Raw genomic sequence first — 20686 nt, 5'->3', positions numbered from 1 at the left:
ATTTCAGTGGATTTATGCTGAGCACCCAAAGGAAGACCCAAATAAGTGGAAGGAAATGAGCCAATGTTGCAGCCCATGATATCAGCCAGCTCCTCCAGATTTAAAACTTCATTAACTGGGTAGATAGTGCTCTTTTGCATATTCATGTGTAAACCTGAAATAGCTTCAAAAATAAACAAAGTTAGATTAAGCTGCATCACTTGTGATCTTTCAGCACCACAGAAAATCAATGTATCATCTGCATAGAGTAGATGCGATACATTAGCTTGAGATGTCGGATCTCTTCCTATCTTAATTGGCTCAATCCAATGCAAAGAACTTGCTTTCTGAATCATTTTGCTGAGGCCTTCCATTGCCAAGATGAATAAGAATGGTGAAATAGGATCACCCTGTCTAATCCCTCTTTGGGGAGGGAAGAAACCCACAGGTGATCTATTCACCAAGATAGAATACTTGACTGTTGTGATACTGAATTTCATCCATCTTATCCATCTTTCACCAAACCCCATTTGCCTCGGGATAGTAAGTAAGTATGACCAGCTTACTTTGTCAAAAACTTTCTCAATGTCTAGCTTCACTAGCAACCCTGGTTCTCCACTCTTTATTTTCCAATCTAGAGCTTCATTAGCAATGAGGGCTGCATCTGATAATTGCCTTCCTCGAACAAATGCATTTTGGCTTCCAGAAACCAATTTTCCAATCACTGTTTTGAGCCTGTTTGCCAGAAGCTTTGATGTTATCTTGTAAATGCTGCTAATAAGGCAGATTGGTCTATAATCTCTGAGCTCAATTGCCCCTTTCTTTTTAGGAATCAAGGATATGAAAGTGGCATTTACAGATTTGACCATGTGGCAGTGTTGGTGGTAGTGTCTCAAAGCTTTGATGATCTCGTACTTGATAATCTCCCAGGCATGTTGGAAAAATGCCATGGTAACACCATCCGGCCCCGGAGCCTTATCAGGAGCACAACTTTTAATAACTGAGAAGATCTCTTCCTCTTCAAACTCCTTTTCCAGCCAAGTACTTTCTGCTTCAGAGATTCTAGCTAAATTCTCAAATCTAGCTGATGGTCTCCATGGTTCATTTTCTGTATACAGATGCTGATAGTAGCTCAAAATTTCCCCTTGATCTCTCTTTTATCCTCAATTACATGCTCCGCTATTTTTAGCTTATCAATACAATTGTACCTTCTATTAGCATTAGCCATGCTCTGAAAGTACTTAGTGTTCCTGTCCCCATCCTTAAGCCATAAACATCTTGACTTTTGTCTCCATGAAACCTCCTCAATCTTTGCTAATTGTTCTAAATGTGTCTGCAAGTTAATCATTTGAGCATTTTCAGCCTCGGAAAGGATTCTGCCTTCAGAAGATTGTTCTAGATTAGTGAGGTCATTCAAAGCCTGGCTTCTTTGTTCTTCCAACTTCCCAAATACCTCCTTATTCCATGTAGAGATATCCTTTTTTAGATATTTTAACTTTTGTACTAGAACGAAATCAGGACTGCCCTCTACTTCAAAGCTACTCAACCAGTTTTTAACTGAATCAAGGAACCCCTCAGCCTGTAACCACATGTTTTCAAACTTGAAGTAGGATGAGCTAGAGTCCCATTCCCCACATTCAAGCATCAAAGGTTTGTGGTCAGATATTACTCTACGAAGGGCCACTTGCTTTATTGTCTTAAAACTGTCATTCCACTCTGATGAGATCAAGAATCTATCAATTCTCGATGCCTGCAAAAGCTCAGTTCCTCTTGACCACGTATATTGCGCTCCTCGCAGAGGTAAATCCATGAGTCCTAAATCTAGTATGGTTTTTGAGAAGTTCTCCATAGCTCTACTCCTTCTATGACAGTTGAATTTTTCGTAGTCAAATCTGCACATATTGAAATCTCCTCCCAACACCCATTGACCATCCCAAGTGCCCCTAATCGAGGCTAGTTCATACCAAAGATCCTCCCTTTTGCTGTTTGTATGTGGTCCATGCACTCCTGTATAGCACCATCTGAATTGTTCCTGGACACTCTCTAAAATTACAGAGACCAAGTAGGTTCCTGGTTCAATGTTGACACTTTTCCAGAACCTTTTATCCCACAAAATTAGGATTCTCCCCCTGGTACCGTTTGCTTGTAAGTCTGCCCAGCTGGCCCATCTATTCCCCCAAAGAGAATTGACTAGTTGTTGTGACCAATCCTCAATTTTAGTTTCTTGAAGACAAACTATGTCAGCCTTCCACTTCATTAATAGAGACTTAATGGTACTCCGCTTCCTACTGTCATTCAGACCCCTGACATTCCAACTGAGAATTTTTAGTATAAGAATTATTCTTCTAGACTATTTATAGATGTAGAAAACCACAAATAAAATAACTGAGTCCAACATAAATTGGGAAACCTAAAACCCAATTGAATTTGGTTTCTGCGTTGCACGTGTTTCTAGGAAAAAATGTTGTCGCTTCCGTAATTTCCTGCCACATCTTCAGAGCCAGTCACATGGCAACATGTAAGTCAACCTTCTCTTTTAATTTCGCATAATGGTGCAGCATATGGATAGATATAAATATTAATATTATATTAACTTTTTTGGATTAAGTTGCATGCTTGATTTTCATATATAATTTATTGTTCTTCATCTTCACACCTTTTTAATCTTATACATTAAATACCCAATATAAGAATAATTCATAAAATTCATGCTAAAAAACAATAATGAAGAGCTAAAATGTGAGGTAAATAGTAATTGAATAAATCTATATATATATATATATATATATTTTGGCCTCATATCAGCTAGTCAGTTATTATAGTCTCTGAACTAGCCATTAATGCAGGCTGGAGAGACAGCTTTTAAAATTGAAAAGCTCATTAAATGTTCTACTCAACTGTCCTTCAAACCTACCGCCAGACTACCCAATAAAGACTACCCTTACGCAAAGGTGGTTAAGGATAGTAAATGGCAAACCCAACCTCCATCAATTAGAGGGTCTTTTTGGAAGATGCTTAACGGGGACTTTTGGTAACCATGAATTGCCAACACTTTCTAATGTTCAAAGGTAGTCAACTTCTATGTGGAAGAAAGCTTCTGGGGTTAACATTTACGTGATGGCCAGGAACAGCTTCCTCATTGAGTTTCGTAACAGGAACATAGCTAAGCAAATTCTGCAAGAAGACTGAGCCTGGAAAAACTTTGAGGTCAGGATGGACTGGTGGAATCCTTTTGTTGGTTGTATATGTAACCCCCTGTACCTCTACACCAACATACGACTAGTCAAACATCAACATATTTGTGTGAACTCGGGAGAATAAGGTTGTAAATGGGTAATTATATCAGGAACCAATATATGAAGGTGCTGAAGTATCAAACCAAAGTTAAGAGGCTATAGAGAGCCATAAAACAAAAGTTCAGGTTGAAGGTTGCAATGCGGCCTTAAATCTGAACAATTGTTATCCTTCGGGGTGCCCAGTGGTTTGGGTTTGGGTTTGGGACTTCCATGTTGGAAGTCTCAAGTTTGAAACCCATGGCCACCGAAAGCAAGGGGTTTGTTTGCCTTCTGGGTCGAGCTCGTCACACCGAGCTTGCCTAGTGCGGGTTACCTCTCCTGTGTGGTTTGAGAGATATTGTATAGGAGCGGGGGTTTTACCTTGTGTGCATCCAAAGAGTAGCGGCTGTGGGTTTTCCTTGTCATAAAAAAAAAGTTGCAATTGCGGAGGATTATTTCAAGTGATCCCAGACGTGGTCTGACTTTAAACGGCATATCTCCCAATATATGAACTATTTAAGGTTGTACTACCTATCAAATTAAAGAACTACGAGTCTAGTTCCCAATAAAACAAACCACTCGTCAATTCGATTTCTACATCAAAAGTTATGGACGATTTAAGAACAAACTATTGGAAGGATTTTCACTTATGGCCACACCCACTCAACAGACAGACCAAATGTGAAATGTACGGTACGTACACGTATGACTCCAGCCGTAAGTGGGAGGCAGTGGAGGCCTTTTTAAGGCAAATCAGACTTTTTCAGTCCTTTTCCAACTTATTAAATCTCAATCAGTTCCAAGGGGTTCCTAAATCCTCTCCTCACCTCTCCATAATTAAGTGTTTCCAAAGATTTCCAACGATTAATCTTTCCTCCATATCACATGATGCTACTATTAAGCTTTTCTTCTTTTTTAGTTTCTTGAAGGAGTTGTTTTGAGAAAGTTTGTGAAGTAAGACTGGATATCTTCGCTTTCCTCTTAATCTATGAGCTCGTAGGAGCACTTTACATGTGTTTTGACAAGAACTCACGAGACAGTGATTGTAAGTCGTAAAGTTCAATTGTAACTTGTTGTGTAAGGATGTTTATGAATTGTTTTATGTATTGAGGATCCCGGGAAGTGCCAGGAGACCTTCTTAAAAGGTCATGTGAGGTTGTTGATGTGGTTAAGGATGGAGATATGGAGAAACTTCTCAATAACGCGTCCTACGAGCTTGCCACTCACCTAATGGTCGATATATTGCCTATGTGACCTGGGCATGTTGTTGGGCCGTTTGTAATAGTTATATTACTTGTCGCTCTTATAGATTGACACTGAAAACGAGTGTTTTGGTAGTCATAGGATGCTAGGATTGGAAGCTAAATCTTTTTTTAGCCGCTATGGCATGATCTCCCCGTCACCTATTTACTCTCTTATCAACCATAAGGTCGTAGATGATTAAATACATGAATTTATATGCTATATGCTTCATGTTCACGTACTTCTTTCAATTGTTTGCATTCCTATTGTTCGGACTTAGGAGTTTCCATATATTCGTATATTGTTAAAAAAAGTTCCTCTTAGTTCAAACGTTTGTTGTCATAAGTGTTGAAATGGAGTCCCTCCAAGAAGTAAGTCGTACCACCCCTATTCTTAACTGAGCTTAAAGTACGAAAAAGATATACCCTCCATGTGTGATGTCATTAAGTGTCATGTACTCTTCTTAAGCATAGTCTTCATTGACCTATCCTTTCATGCTATATGTTCTGGCAAAGTAAGTCCTAGAGCTTAAGGAATCGCTTACGATCATAAATAAGCCAAGTATAATACATTATAGAGATTAGCATATATGCTTAATGGTCGTCCATAGTTTGAAGGACATAGAATAAAAGCGATGTAGATGCATTACCTTATAAGCATGTTTAAATTCATGAACGTCGTCTATTATGTGAAAGGTGATATATATTGTGCCTTGTCTTCAATTGACCTTAGGCCTTAACTAGAAGACTAAGTGGCGAGGTAATAGATGCCCCTCTTATGTGCCTTATGTGTCTTATGTGACTTGTGCTTCCACGCCAGGATATTACGAAAAAAGGTTGGTTACAACTAAAACATGTTAACAATAAGATAGCATACAAATGGCTAGATACCTGAAAGGTTGTAAATCATTACATATAAACAGAACATGGGCCATGAGTGTCAGCTACACCTGTGTGCATATGTGAAGCATCTCAACCCTATATATATGTGAAGCATTCCCTATGTGATACTTCTCACGTGTATGTGTATGTGACACTTCTCAGTTCAGCGCATTAATGTGATCACATTCAGACAGGAGAGCTAGCCGACCTCCCCTTGTGTGATGCCACAAGGGTCAGGGTTTAGCTTACCCACGCTCATAGAGCGATTGTTTGCTGAGGAGAAAGTTCACTCCTCGTGCATGTTGGCAGATCTCATGTACGCATGACCACAATTAGATGTTTATTGGAATTAGGCGTGTTGCCAGATCCACATTAGCAAGGCCATTGTGTGAAAAATCCATTTAACTCAGAAAAACCATTTCTTCAAAAATAACTCAGTTATCAGCTTACATCAATGTTCATTCTTTATATGCTTTTCATGTTTGCTTGTTTAACATTTTACCTTGTTTGTTATTTCTTACCCCAGAAATTCTAGCTCCACTTTTCTAGGAGGTAGTCTATCAGACTTACTGGGTATTCTGTAGGTGATACTTAGCCCGAGTGGCCCCTGCTTCGACTTTCATAGATGAAGATACTGCAGACCACGTTCCAGATGCGATGTTCAAACTCAAGATCAGCTTACTTCGCCCTCTTCTTAGGAGGGAAGTCGTACTTTATTATGTTATGTTAGAAATATTAGTATTCCAGAGATTGCCCAAAAACATTATGTAGTCAGTACTCTTAAGAGGCTCATGACTTATCCTACTGGGTGTTAGTTTGTTTTATAGTACAACTTTAGCATTTATTTATCTTGTTGAACAGGTAACAACTTTGTATTATAAACCAGTATAAACCAGTACTTAAGTAAGTACTGAAAAGACCCTATACAAAAAAAATGGTAAGGAAGTAATAAAAAACTGAAGCAAATACAACCCTAACATGAATCAAAAACTTCTAGGATTGTCTCTGTATCATGAGAAAAGGTCTTTGAACACCAAAATAGCAGAAATCAGTTGAGCTTGATCTTCTGTATTGTGCTACTTCTATTCTCAAAACATCTGGCATTTCTTTCTCTTCAGACGATCACCTTTTAACAATTTGTTACACAACTTAGTTATGATAATTACGTTGGCCCTGGATATTTCAGTTATGTTAATTATGCTGTCCCTTCCCGATAATTCAGACAATTTAGTTAGATTATTTATCAGTCAGCTAAACACAGGGTTACCTCATCAGACAGTAAGTGTCGGGTAAGTTCCAAATGATGGAATACGAGCACTGATCAGCCTATTATTGTAGACATTCAACAGAAAACACATCTAATCAGAATAAAGAGAAAGATAATCACCTCGGTTGAACCAGTTCTTGGATTGGGAGTTTCTACAGGACCTGGGCAAACTACAGTAACCTTGATTCCTTTACGACAGAGCTGCACAGGGAAAAGAAATAGATGAATGCTAAGATAAATAAAAGAAAGAAGATGATAATAACAAGGCTCTTGATCATTTATGAGGGGTATTGAGGAAGCTAGAATAATAATGATAATATTATGGATGTTGGAATCAAACACCATACTGGACCAAATTCAGCTACCAGCTTAAGAGGACATCTTCTGTTATGTATATATGAAACTTTCATACTTGAATAATTTTATTGATCGGTGGTGATGAGACACAACACCGCTCGAGTCCTTAAAAAATTGAACCTGCTTGTAGATCAATAGTGCCTACCAGATATAATGAGATCTGACTTCTGTCAACTGTCAAACAAGCTGCTCTGTTTTGGTGAATGGGTTTTAGGATATGGTTATACATTGAATACACTCCAATGAGGATGCCTTCAAAGATGGAGGGAAACGACAGTAATGCTGAGAAGGGAGGAAGAATAGGGGGTAGGAGAGGTAAGATGGCTGTTAGGGGGGGTCGTCTTTCACCAAAAGCCTTGGAACTTGGAAGGGAGGCAAATCATTGAGAAGAAGAAAGAGGCAACGGAAGTTTTGAATTGTGGAAAGGAAGAAAAGCTCTAAGAAGGTGAAAAGACAGAATTACCCTTGGATTAGTGAACCAGTTTGGAGGGGCATATTGAACCGGTTCACTACTCAAAGAAAGTCTAATGGCCAGATTGCAAGTAACATAACCAGGAATACAAGTTTGAATTGGCAGATCACTTTGAAAGAGAAGAAGAACCAAACACCTACTATTCCGGCGCCGAAAATCAAGCAAAAGTGGAAGGAATTGGCTATGCCAACCTCAAGTTACTTTGTCAACGCTGTGAAGGACCTGGGTTTTCTGTTTCATCCGTGGGGGAGCAGCAGAAGGTCACAACTTCTGTTTCAGGTGTGTCGGAATCTGCTTCTAGTGAACTCGGAAGTTACATATCAGGGGTGGTATGGAGTCATTTTGACCAGACGATGGGTGTTGGGTTCTGGGAAGTCTACCTCTGGTGAGCCTTCTGTGCTGGATCTGAGGCTGGAGTTCATCCGGCGACCTTGCCGGTGCTGGAAATAGGGTCTGTTAATGCCGGCATTGTTCAGTTGGCTCCTTTTCTTCCAGAAATGAGTGGAAAGGGAGTGGGAAGTAGCCGAGGGTCCTGTATAAATCAAAATGTCATTATACACAGTGGGGGAAGGAGCTGACTGTCATTTTTCAGCTAATTCACCACTGATGATTGGCACTGGCAGCGGGTGTAAAGACATACAGATAGAAGATGTGATATCGTTAGCTTGTGTCGAGGACAAAAGAAATATGACAGGTGGGGTGGGGGAAAAATACCTTAGATTTGGAGAAATTTTTTGGGGTGTTATTTGAAGGGAAGGAGAGGAAGGTGTTAGATTTGCTCAGGTATATTGAACTAGAGGCAAAACAAGATAGGGAATGGGAGAAGACTGTAGGGAGGGGAGTGATAGAAGATTGGGGAACGAGAAGGAGGGGGGAGGTAAAATGATAGTGTATGAGAGGAGATGTAGAAGTAGGGAAAGGAGTGGTGCTATGGGGGAGAAGAGGAGGGGCGATGAGGGTAAAAACTTTGTCCATGGAAGTTAAAACCACTACATAGAACGTCAAAGAAGGGAGGATTGGGGGTCGAATCTCTTGTGTCTTCAGGAGACGAAAGTAGAAGTAATGACAGACAGGGTTGCTAGAAGCGTATGGGGAACAGTAGGTGAAGTATGATTGGGTTCCAGTCATAGGTAATGCAAGGGATATAGTAATCTTAAGGGATGAGAGAAAAATAGAGGTGATGGAGGTAAGTAAGAGGCAGTTCGTGACTATCATGCTTGATGGGAGTAGAAGGAGGAACATGCACACCCCTTTCAAGTTTGAGAACATGTGGCTTCAGGTGTTAGACTTTAAAGAAAGAGTATATGGGAGGTCGAATGGATATGAAGTTGTAGGCACACCCTCGTTCCAATTTGCCAGCAAATTAAAATTGCTAAAAGAAGATATAAGGAGGTGTTTGGAAATGATAGAAGTTAAAATGAAGGACTCAACTAACGTGGTGGGAGAAATGGAGCGGGTGGAAGGGTTGAGAGAGTTAGACGAGGGGGAGTATTAAGAAAGAGGAGGCGAAGAGAGAGATAGCCACTTTAGCAATAGCTCGAGAGGTTAGTTGGAGACAAAAATCGAGGGCGTTGTGGTTGAAAGAAGGGGATTCAAACACATTTTTTTCATAGGGTTGCTGTAGAAAATAGGAGGAACTTCATTGAATCTTTAGAAGTGAATGGAGTAATATTTGAAAGGGAAAGGAAGTTAAGGGGGTTGTTGTGGTAATGAACTGTTACTTAAAGAAGATATTAGCTGAAGACTGAAGCTTAGGGGAATAGTGCTTAGTCAATTAGGGGAGGGGATGAGGGAGTGGTTGGAAATGACTATTTTAGAAGAAGAGGTAAGGGATGCTATTTTGACTAGTACAGGAGACAAGGCCCCGAGATTGGATGCTTCACTATAGTTTTTTTTTTTTTATTATAACCGAGAAATCCGTCTGTGACCCGCCCTTTGGACCAATCACAACCTTCTAAACTCGGTGGATAATGGGCCCACCCCTCTACCCTTCTCCACTTAAATACTGGCTTCGCTTTGCATAGTGTGGGGCTTGAACCTGCAACCTAAGCCACAAATCCTCCACCTTTTGCCACTTGAGCTAGGCCTTAGGGGCCACTCTAGCTTTTTTCCAACACTGTTGGAGGATAGTTGAAGGTGAGTTGATGGAGACTATTGCAGAATTTCAAGAAACTGGAGAGTGGGAAAAGTCTTAATGCATCTTTCATTACCATTGTGCCGAAGAACGAAGGAGCGCGATAAGCATCAAAGATTATAGGCCTATTAGTCTGGTGGGAAGCATCTATAAGATCATCTCTAAGGTGCTTTCTAACAGACTAAAAAGGTACTGGATGAGACAGTTTCATCCTCTCAAAATGCTGTTGTCGAAGTAACACAGATCCTTGATGCAGATTTAGTGGCAAATGAAGTGGTTGACTCCAGAAGGAAGAAAGGAGAGTCGCACATTTTATGTAAATTGAATCTTGAGAAAGCTTATGATCATGTGAATTGGGAGTTTCTAGACTTCATGATGCAAAAGATGAGGTTTAGGGACAAGGGGAGGAAATGGGTTAAAGTTTGCATCTCTACTGCCAGATTTTCTAGTTTGGTAAATAAGAATCCTTGTGGTTTCTTTGGGAGCTCGAGCGGGTTAAGACGGTGGGATCCTTTACTCCAATGCTATTTACTTTGGTATTGGAAGCACTGAGCAAAATGATTGATAGGGCAGTTACCGGAGGCTTTTTGAAGGGTTTCGATGCTTCATTGGAGAGCAGAGTGATATGACTGTCACACATCTCTTATTTGTGGATGATACCTTGGTGTTTTGTGATGCAGAGGTCTCCCAACGAAATTATAGCTAGATTACTTGAGACAGATACTTATATGTTTGAGGTTGTGTCAGGCCTAAAGATCAATTCAGGAAATATGAAATCACTCAAGTAGGAGAAGTGGTTAATATGGATGAGATTGTGCAGGTGTTGAATTGTAAGGCGGGCACATTACCTACTACATACTTGGGTCTACCATTGGGTGCTTCGAACAAAGATCTATCAGTGTGGAATCCGGTGATTGAGAGAGTTAAGAAGCAGCCAGAGGGGTGGCAAAAGAGATACTTCCCCAAAGGTGGGAAGGAAGTATTGATCAGAAGTACTTTATCTAGCATCCCCACATAAATGTCACTCCTGCAGGCTCCTTGTAAAGTGACAGAAAGGATGGAAAGACTTTAGTGGAAAATTCTATGTAACTCAACGGAGGGATATAAAAAGTTTCACTTAGTGATTGGAGAGTTGTCACATCTCCAAAGGAATGGTGAGGACTAGGTGTGAAAGATCTCAGGTTCAACAAAGCCTCGCTAGGGGAAGTGGTTATAGAGGTTTGGGGCAGAGGAGAATGTGTTTCGGAGGGGGATGGTAGCAGAAAAGTATGGCATTTTGGAAGGTGGGTGGAGGACAAAATATCACAACACCTTTTGGGTATGGTTTATGGAGGAGTATTATGAAGGGATGGGAAGACTTCGGTAGACATACTTCTTCCGGAGTAGGGGATGGCAGAAGTATCAGTTTCTGGACACACAAGTGGTGTGGGGAGGATGAGCTGTGGGAAGTTTTCCCTAACATATATAGAGTGTCTTGCCAAAGAGAGATGACAGTCCATCAAGTTTCGAGGTCTCACGAGGAGGACGTTCATTGGGATCTGAGGTTCAGGACGAATCTACAGGACTGGGAGTTGGAAGAATTTTATTAATTTGGTTGAGTTACTGTATGGGGAGGATCTGCTTATTGATAGATGAGATGTATGGAGATGGCGAGAGAGTAGAGCAGTGTTATCAAAGGCGCGCTTAAAGCACGGTTAAGCCCTGAAGCAAGGCTCAAAACATGTTGAGCACTTCGCCTCACTTAATGTGCGCTTTAGTGTCGTCATCAAAGTTCTAAGACATACTTTTCTTTGTCAATGAACCTCTTCTAAAGCGATGACACTAAACAATTGCTATTTCATTTTATCGTTATTATTTTTCAATTTCTTTGTTCATATATTTGTCATGCTTTTAAATTATTAGCCTTGGACTAAACATATTATTGTATTTTTTCTCCCCTTACGCCTTTTTTCATTAAAGCCCACGTTTTATTTGCGCTTAAAGCCCCAACGGAACTTAGAGCTTTTCTGCAATTTTTTCTTTTGATAACACCGGAGTAGAGATGGCTAATTCACTTTTAAATCGTATTATGAGAGGTTATTAACAAGAGTTGAATGTATTTTCCCTCATTGTGCTATTTAAGTACCCAGGGGTCCGAGGAAGGAGTGTTTCTTTGCGTGGTTGGCAGCAAGGGTGTGATATTGACAGCGGAAAACCAGACAAAAAAGAAGATCAACTATTTTAGTTGGTGCTTCCTGTGCAAAAGTTTGAGTGAAGATGTGGATAATTTCTTGTTGCATTGTCAAGTGGCTAACCTTTGTGGAGAGTAATTCTTAATTGGTTTTGGGTGCGATGGGTGATGCCAAGAACAGTGAAGGAGGCTTTGCATAGCTGGGTTATAGGAGGGGAAAGAGGAGTCCTAGGGCTTGGAAGGTTCCCCGCTAGAACTGTTGTGGTTATTTGGAGAGAGGGAAATCGGAGAGTGTTTGAAGGGGTTGAACAAGATATTGTAAAGTTGCAAATAGTCTTCTATTTCTAGTTTGCTTTTGGTGTTCCCACGAGACCCAAGTTTGTATAGAAGATTGGGCCTCTTTTTTTGAGATTCATGTTTCGATGTAGGTTCTCTTTTTGGGTATGCAGCTTGTATATGGGGGGTTTTCCCCAATCATCATATATCATATATAAAAGAGAACCCTACGCCCACCTACGTGGCGCCACCACAAACAAGGATTCCTTTTTAATTTATTTATTTCCAAAATTAGCCTCCCCTTTCATGAAAAATTGTGACTATTATTAAAAGTTGCGACTTTTATGAAAAGTTGCGATTTTTATTAAGAGTTGCGACTTTTATGAAAGGTTGACTTTTATTAAAGTTGTGACTTTTATGAAGAGTTGCGACTTCTATTAAAAGTTGTGACTAAGTTGCGATTTTATGAAAGGTTGTGACATTTCCGAAGAGTTGTGGCTTCTCCGAAGAGTTGTGACCTTTCCGGTAAGGCACAATAAGCATTTGTTCACACTATCCTTTGTTGTCTATAAATAGAGGGGTTCCCTCTCATTTTAAAACAACGAAAATTCTGAACTTCTTCTTCTTCTGCACAATTAAATATTTGATTCTGAACTTCTTCTTCTTCTTCTTCTTCTTCTGCACAATTAAATATTTGTGTACTTTGCTCATGTTGAGTGGCTCACTGACACTATTGTTTTTGTATCATTACACTGGTGAATAAAATCGTTTCATCCTGAGAGGATCTATTTCTTTAAACCTCGGGTACTAGAGGGGGATGATTTCTTTAAGGAAACACTGTGCATTCAATGAGCTCGATTTTTCCTTTCTGTTTCATTCTATTGTTACAGTTCCTGGTATGTTTTTTTTACAGTCATTAATTTATTAATTTATGCTTATGATATTAATTGTTGTTTTTGAGTACATGTTTTAAACTTTGTTGTTTATGTTTCTGTAAAGTTATTGTTATAAGTATTTGTTAGTACAGACTCTATGTAAATCCAATTACTGCAGATTCACAAATAACTTTTTACAGAATACATTTCTTTACAACTTGTTGTCATAATAATGTTAATATTAACAGGAGTAAAAAAAAAAAATAGAAACTCAAATGATAGAACTAAAACTAGCAATTAATTACAATTGTATGATACACAATAATGGCCATTCTCTCGCACCAAAGTACTCTTTTGAACTTTTTTCCCATTATCTCTTACTTCTCTTTCACCCTTTTCAAGGATCCTTAATGTTTTATTCGTGAACAACTTCAATTCCCAAACACCATCATAACTATATTACGTATGAAATTTGTATTTTGGAAGATTGCATTTTAATTTTAAAACATATAATGACTACATATTACTTATTGGTATATCATATGATTATGGAACCTTTGCTCTTGATAAACACATTAGTTATATATATATTTTTTTTTTTAAAAAAAAAAAAAAAATTAATTTTGAAAGTAATTGATAGCGTTATACTAACAAAATTTGCAAAGAAGAAAATTGAGAAAAATATTTATTTGACTCTCTAATTAAAGACACTATGTAACCATGCATATAGATGATAAAACTAAACTAACCATTGTAAAATTTCAAAATCAAATTAATGAATCTGTAAAATGAAATTATGTAAACTAGGAGAAAATAGTGTTATGATTTGTAATTTTGCCTTTTCTTTTAATAAAACAAATGGTAAACTACAATTGAATAACCTCTATACTCTTGAAAATAGATTTATATAAAATGCTATAACATCAAAATACAAGAAAAGTTCTATTCTAATAAATTTTAAAGAAAAATAACCTAACCGCGCGAAGCATGGGCCCATTTACTAGTTGTTAATAAAATTGTTTACCTTATCAAAAAAAAATATGCATACCTCAGAACGCAAGGAGTGGAAATACCCATTTACTGCAAATTTAGACGCCGAGTATACCGCCTGACCTGGTGCAGGAGTCTTTCCAGCTGCACTGCTCATCTAGATATAAATAAATCAAATGAATATTTTTTCCCATCGCCTCATCAAGGGGTATATAAAGTACAGAAAACTAAATTTCTTGCACATATTAATAATGGAACAGAACGATTACAAAAGTGGAGAAACTTTCCATAGTCCTGCCACGAGGGCATACTAAAAAGCAACCACCTGATTAACATAAGAACATGATAAAAACAGTTTTCCCAAGAGAATTATTGTGTTATTATATTCATTTGAGAGTATGGATGTACTTGAGTTTCACCTGCCTGCATAAAAAATTTGCATAGAAAAGAATGACTCTGAAAATCAGAATTGTATACGAGAAGAACCAGAAAAGGAATGTGATCCTAAAAGATTGTACTAAATTAAGATAACATTAGTAGACTATACTGCAACAACCTTGGTAAACCACCAGCCAGCATTTTGTATGATTAAGTATTTTCTTAGTTAATAATTTAGTAGATTTTTGTCCGGAACAAGTGTTGCAATCAGGTTATGGCATCAAGATAACTGTAGTCACCAAACTTAACCGCACCTCTGATAATTCTACTTACCACAACAAGATGTCCTCTTCCCCGCTTCAGCATGTAAGGCACAAGCATCCGCGTCATCGATATGGGGCCCACGACATTCACATTTAACATTGCCTACTAACAGATCAGCTATGATATAAGTATTTGAAGCAGCACAATAGAAACATTTCATAATCGGATGTCATATATTATCAGGTCGCCATGGGTAGATGGACATCCACAGAACAGACCTGTTCAAAGAAACTAATGAAGAGTCATTAGAACCTCAGGACTCTTTTTCTGACAAATCCTCTGTAGAGATGGATAGCAAAACCATAAAAACATGCTCATGCTTTAGATGACAAAAGTGTCCACCGAAAAAAAGAAGATAAAAAGCAGCTTCCCTTCTTTTAATAAAAGTTACTCCAATATATTATACCAGGAGGGGCCTGCATCTAAAAGAACTTTTTTCTGCCAAGCTAATTATATACAAACTGACATCTCTACAAGCTGCTAGACACCTAGAAAATGTACATAGCCCATATGATGTACATTTGAGACTAAATCAAATTCAAGTGATATTTATAATTTCCTTTGCGTTGCTTGAATTCTTTTTTCCCTCCATCCTCCTGTTTTTGCAGTAATTGTAACACTCTGCGATCAAGCTCCCTCTAAGTCTCCAAGTTTCACCTCTTCCCTTCTTCTTTTTTTGAGAATGGTATCAATTTCTATATATCAGTGCACAAACACAGTGCCAAAACCATATGTATAAATGTGAAGCTAAAACCGAAAAAGCTATCCTTTTTTTTTTTGAAAATGGTAATTGTTTCTATTTCTGTAGAACAATACATAGGTTGTACTGAAACTGTATTTACATAAGGAACTCTAATAATACCAACCTATCCTTATAATGAGTCTAAGACACCAATGATAGAGACAGAGAAAGGGTCCTCTCTTTCAATATTGTCCACCAAATAGTGGCAGGGACAATTCTCCAGTTACTTCTGTTTTTTGCTTGTGTCCCTTCTTCTTCCCAGCTATATAGAGCCTCTGAAATCTCCCAGGCATGGACCAGGACATGTTTAAGTCTCAGGAACAAATTCCACAACTGGCCACTGACTTCACATTGGATGAACAAAGGATTGACTGTTTTTGCAGTTTTTCCACAGAAAAAACATCTAGAGCAAAGTGTAATTCGCCTCTTCACTAAATTGTCCTGTGTCAATATTGCTTCTTTAGCCAGTAACCACACAAAGCAAGACACCTTGTAGGGGATTTTGGCTTTTCAACATCTAGAGCAAAGTGTAATTCGCCTCTTCATTAAATTCTCCTGTGTCAATACTGCTTCTTTAGCCAGTAACCACACAAAGCAAGACACCTTGCAAGGGATTTTGGCTTTCCATATATGTCTCCAAGGCCACTTGAGTAACTGTAGATTTTGATGGTTCAATTTCTTGTATGATGCACCTAGTTTAAAAATCCCTTTACTGCTTCCCAACCACTGCAATCTGTCCCGCCCTGTTTCCAAACAACTAAACTGATCAATGCTTCTAAAAAATTCGGTTACTCTTGAGATTTCCCAGTCATTGAGGTGTCTTCTAAATACAAAATTCCACCCTTGAGGAGTGCATAAGTGAGCTATAGTACTTTGTTGCTGAAGAACTAAATTGTGAATGTTAGGGAAGAGAGTCTCCATATTTTCTTCTTCATGCCAATCGTCCTTCCAGAATCTAGTTTTAATGCCATCTACCACTTTGATCTTGGTGTTTAGTTTGAATTCATTCCAAAGTTCTCGAATGGATTTTCATAAGCTAACACAATTAAAAGGGTGGTAACCTCCTTTGTCATCCAACTATCACTCTCTTCATAGTTTTCCTTTATGACTGAGCCCCACATATTCTGATTATCATTTGAGTACTTCCAAAGCCACTTCATCCTCAAAGCTTTGCTCTGGTTCTTCATGTTCTTGATCCCCAGACCCCCAACTCTCTTTTCAGTGATCACAGTTTTCCATTTGACTAACTGATACCTCTCCTTTCCTTGCGGGACAGGAAATAATGACATCATATATGTTAGAAGTGCATCAAGTACAAAATTAATCAAAGTTAGTCTTGCCCCTAGTGAAAGGTACTGAGGCTTCCACCTTGTTAACCTCTTCTCACACTTCTCAATCACCCCATCCCAGATTTCCACAGACTAGGATTTTACCCCCGAAGGCATACCTAAGTATGTGATTGGGAGGACACCCGCTTCACCTCCAAGTATTGACTTCAAAATTTCCATGTTTCAAAATTTACTGGTTATAGGAAGCTTTTCCTCCCGTTGACATGTACCAAACCTAAATCTAAAATTTCTAGGATAGCTACAGTTTCTAGTAGGGGTTCTTCTTTACACCAAAAATGAAATAACAAAAGGGAGTTCATCTTGATCTTCGGAATTTGATTACCCATGCCTCCAATGTATCTCGAATTTCTTTCCCTCCAAACAGTCCACCAAATACATTTCAACAACATAGAAAGATGTTTTTGGCATTGTCCACCAAAGACTCCAAAGAGCTTTTTGGCACTGTCCATTTGATACCTCATGCATAGAAAGATGTTCCAGATTTGAGAAGTCAACCCACAATGTAACATAGATGACAGTTTCAGCTTCCTTACCACAAAGATATCATCTTGAAGATAATTGTATGTCTCTCTTTAAATTTCATGTGTTAAGCATGCCTGTTACTACCAACCAGATAAAGCATTCCATTTATATGGAATTCTAACTTCCCACATGTGCTTCCATGGCCACAACTCTTAGTCTTGACTGATTGGGTGATTATTCTGGATCCTATATGCAGAATTGACTGTAAATTTTGCTTTGTTATGCCCCTGACACCACATCCTGTCAACTTCTGCACTAAGGATATACAGACATTCTCATTATATATAACTTACTCTGGAAATATGTCTTCTTTCCTAATGTAAATTGCTTATGATTGTCACTGAAAGGAAATATAATCTGGAAGGAACATATTCCTAGCCAAAAATATCATTGGAAACCAACAAATAAACAATAATAACTAAGGGTATTCTATATGTGGACATAATGTCGCAGTTCACAAACACTTCCTTGTGTTTTAACGTTTATATTTGAGAAGGATTGTGTTTTAACATCTTTTGTAAAACGAACTATTTGTGGTTGTGGGTGTGTACTACTGAATTGAGAGTCTGCTAGCTCTGATTAAATTGATTAAGCAAAGAACCCATGAACTGACTAGGGTGGAACTTTATAGGCAAGGCATGGATATGGACCTAATCAGTCCAACGTGGTTTATGAAGACATGATACCTTGAGTGTTTCTTCTGTCACATCCAGTGCTGTAGATTTCTGCAATAAAGAGAATTATATTATCTAACTACATCTTCATAACATTAACAATCATCTTGAATTGATCAAAGAAAAACTTGGTGAAAAGCCAGATGTTAAAGTTCTGCAAGCTACAAAGAGAAAGTTGCAAATTTTAAATTGTCCTTCATAGTGATTTCTCTCACTCCCTCTCCCCACCCACCTGCATGTACTCCAGTGATAGTTATAAAAGATTTAGCACCATTTGTTTTTACAAGGGGAAAAAGGTTAAAAACTATTAGTTTACATTAAAACCAGCCACATTACTTAAAATTTTAATTTGACATCCTCAGCAAGTGTCAACCCTCAACCTACAAAGAATTCCACAAAATTAAGGTTTTCTCTGATTCAAGAAACTTTTAAGTGTGAATTCTTTTATTGTTTTCTTCCAACACTACTTTGATAAAATTATATAAAAACTGACGTGGTATCATTTTGTTTCATGCCCAACCAAATAGGAGGCACAAAAGTTAAACATAAAGATTGACAAGAACACCAGAAGATATTTTTAAGAAGTGAAGGATGACTTTTTGTTGCACAACTCAATCGTCAAGCGCCATAACAGAAGTTCCCAGTTTCTTTAGATTGAAATAAAAATAGGACATAGTTGGCCAAACCATCTTCAGAAAATATTGAAGAGTCCAATTCTTCAAAACACCCTCATGTTCTATGCTTTTTATAGGACTAGCAAAAGAATCGAATATCCTCTATGTTAACAGGGTTCCTAATGATCTGTTAATTTAATGTTGAAATATACGGGTTAAGAAAACTCCATAAGATGAGTTTGTTCATAACAAGCCCTTATATCATTAGCCCAAAAGGGATACTGACACCATGAAGATAATGAATCCAAATGAAAGCAGAAACAAACTAAAATAATTGATTAGAACCTGAGTTAGATGCAAGAGAATAATTTGGCCAATAATGGAAGTTCAATTAATTATAGGCTTCTTTATCAAAAATATTGTGGACTTACTGGACGCTCATAGGCTGCATTGTGAATCATATAATCCACTCCAGCTGCATCAAAAAATGATTCAGCTTTCTCTACAGCCAATCTCAGACTTTCCTCCCCAGATGTCAAGTCCAATGGTAAAACCATGACATCTCTTGGTGCATATTTTCCTGATTTTAACAGATACAATAATGCCCAAGTATAAAGCAGGATAGTAAGCAGAGAAGTAAGAAAGAAAGAGGCTTATCCTGCATCACTTAGAAAGCGTTACCTGTAAGTTGTTGCTTGACATGCTGTAGCTCAGCTTCATTTCGAGCAGATATAATGAGTTTTGCTCCTAAACTTGCAAGTTGTTTGGCAAGAATTTCCCCTTTTCACCAATATCCAAAAAATAGCAACGAATGAAAATGACAACAAGAAGTAAAAACAAAGATAAAAAGTTCTTTATGTCAGTAGACGAAATATTTTAGCAGCAATAGGGAGACGACAAACTTATGACAGTTATTCTTCTTTTTTTTTGACAAGGAACCCCGCAGCCACTACCATTTGGGTGTGCACAGGGTAAAAAACCCTCTCCTATGCAATAGCTCACCCGCACTAGGCAAGCCTGGTGCGACAAGCTAAAACTAGAAGGCAAACCCTTTGCTTTCGCTAGGAGTTTCAATCAAACATGAATGGTCAAACTTATGACACTTAATAGACAAATGATCATAGATTCATAGTATAAAAGACAACAAGTTCAACTGTTATGTACTTCGAAAGAACTAGTTTCATATAAATAAATTTCTTTAAAAATCACCATAACTGGAAAAAAACAAATACCTATTCCACGACTAGCTCCAGTAATCCAAATAACCTGCACGGCTTAAAATTGGGCATCAAAAATAGTACTCCAAACACTTGCTATTTTTACGAATTTCTTAATAATCAAAATTCAGAAACACAAAAATAGGTAACCTTATCTTCAATTTCTTCGCGTTTCACATTCCCTTTTGATAATAATGTGAAATCCCCTGATAACAAAATTTTGAAACTTCACTGATCTGTTCATATCGAATTCAGATTCAAAATCAAGATGCATCCATATCAAATAGTTACCATCAGCAGTGAGGAACTTGATGAACAAGAACGCGAAGATAACAAGGAACACCAAATACAAGATCATATTTGTCAGTCTTTTAATCTCACAATTTCTAGCGTTCGCCGTATATATACTTTTTGTTTTCCATTTGTGTGAAACAAATATAATTTGGAGGGTTAATTAAATTTTTAATACGATTTTTTATTTTTACTAGTTTTTCAATTATCAATTTAGAAAATTTAAGCAAAGATTTGAATAATAAATTTTGCACAAAATAATATTGCAGATTATTTTTTGAATGTTTAATGTGGATCATCATATATATCTCTTATTCACACGAACCTAGTCAATGAAAAATTTATTAGTTAAATGCAATAATGTATATATTTATTTCAATTTGATGAGGTCAATCATGTAATTAGTCGTATCTCACTAATATTACATTATAGACGATATTTGTTGTGTATTTTTCTTATCATCTAACCAGATGTGCTTTGCACGTGTATTCCACTTAATTTGTTTAGATGTCATATGAACATGTGGAGAATAACCACATTTTATTTTTTAGAACTATTTTTGTATATTAATTTTTTATAAGTTATAACATAATAGATGACGTTCTTTTTGTTGGTTGGCTCTCATATTTGACTTTTCGATTGACTGTGTACATAAAT

General features: G+C 37.7%; 1 protein-coding gene across 3 annotated transcripts in view; it reads right to left on the bottom strand.

Moving 5' to 3' along the window:
• Window positions 1-20146, bottom strand: part of LOC125855457 (uncharacterized) — a 32939-nt gene extending 12793 nt beyond the window's left edge. For 2 of the 3 annotated variants that reach the window (XM_049535181.1, XM_049535180.1), the window contains exons 1-9: window positions 20030-20146; window positions 19889-19944; window positions 19754-19787; window positions 19203-19301; window positions 18953-19101; window positions 17920-17958; window positions 14630-14722; window positions 13977-14075; window positions 6765-6845 (exon numbers count right to left, since the gene is read on the bottom strand). In XM_049535181.1, the coding sequence (XP_049391138.1) occupies window positions 6765-6845; window positions 13977-14075; window positions 14630-14722; window positions 17920-17958; window positions 18953-19101; window positions 19203-19301; window positions 19754-19787; window positions 19889-19944; window positions 20030-20096 (717 nt within the window). In that variant the 5' untranslated portion in view covers window positions 20097-20146. The remainder of the gene's footprint in view (window positions 1-6764; window positions 6846-13976; window positions 14076-14629; window positions 14723-17919; window positions 17959-18952; window positions 19102-19202; window positions 19302-19753; window positions 19788-19888; window positions 19945-20029) is intronic. The other variant, XM_049535179.1, reaches the window with a different exon arrangement.
• Window positions 20147-20686: the final 540 nt, after the last annotated feature.

This window comes from Solanum stenotomum, chromosome 2 (genome assembly GCF_019186545.1).
Source record: "Solanum stenotomum isolate F172 chromosome 2, ASM1918654v1, whole genome shotgun sequence".
In the NCBI taxonomy this organism is placed as follows: Eukaryota; Viridiplantae; Streptophyta; class Magnoliopsida; order Solanales; family Solanaceae; genus Solanum; species Solanum stenotomum.
Note: the sequence above shows the minus strand (reverse complement) of the source record. Positions and strands in the feature narration are given on the sequence as shown.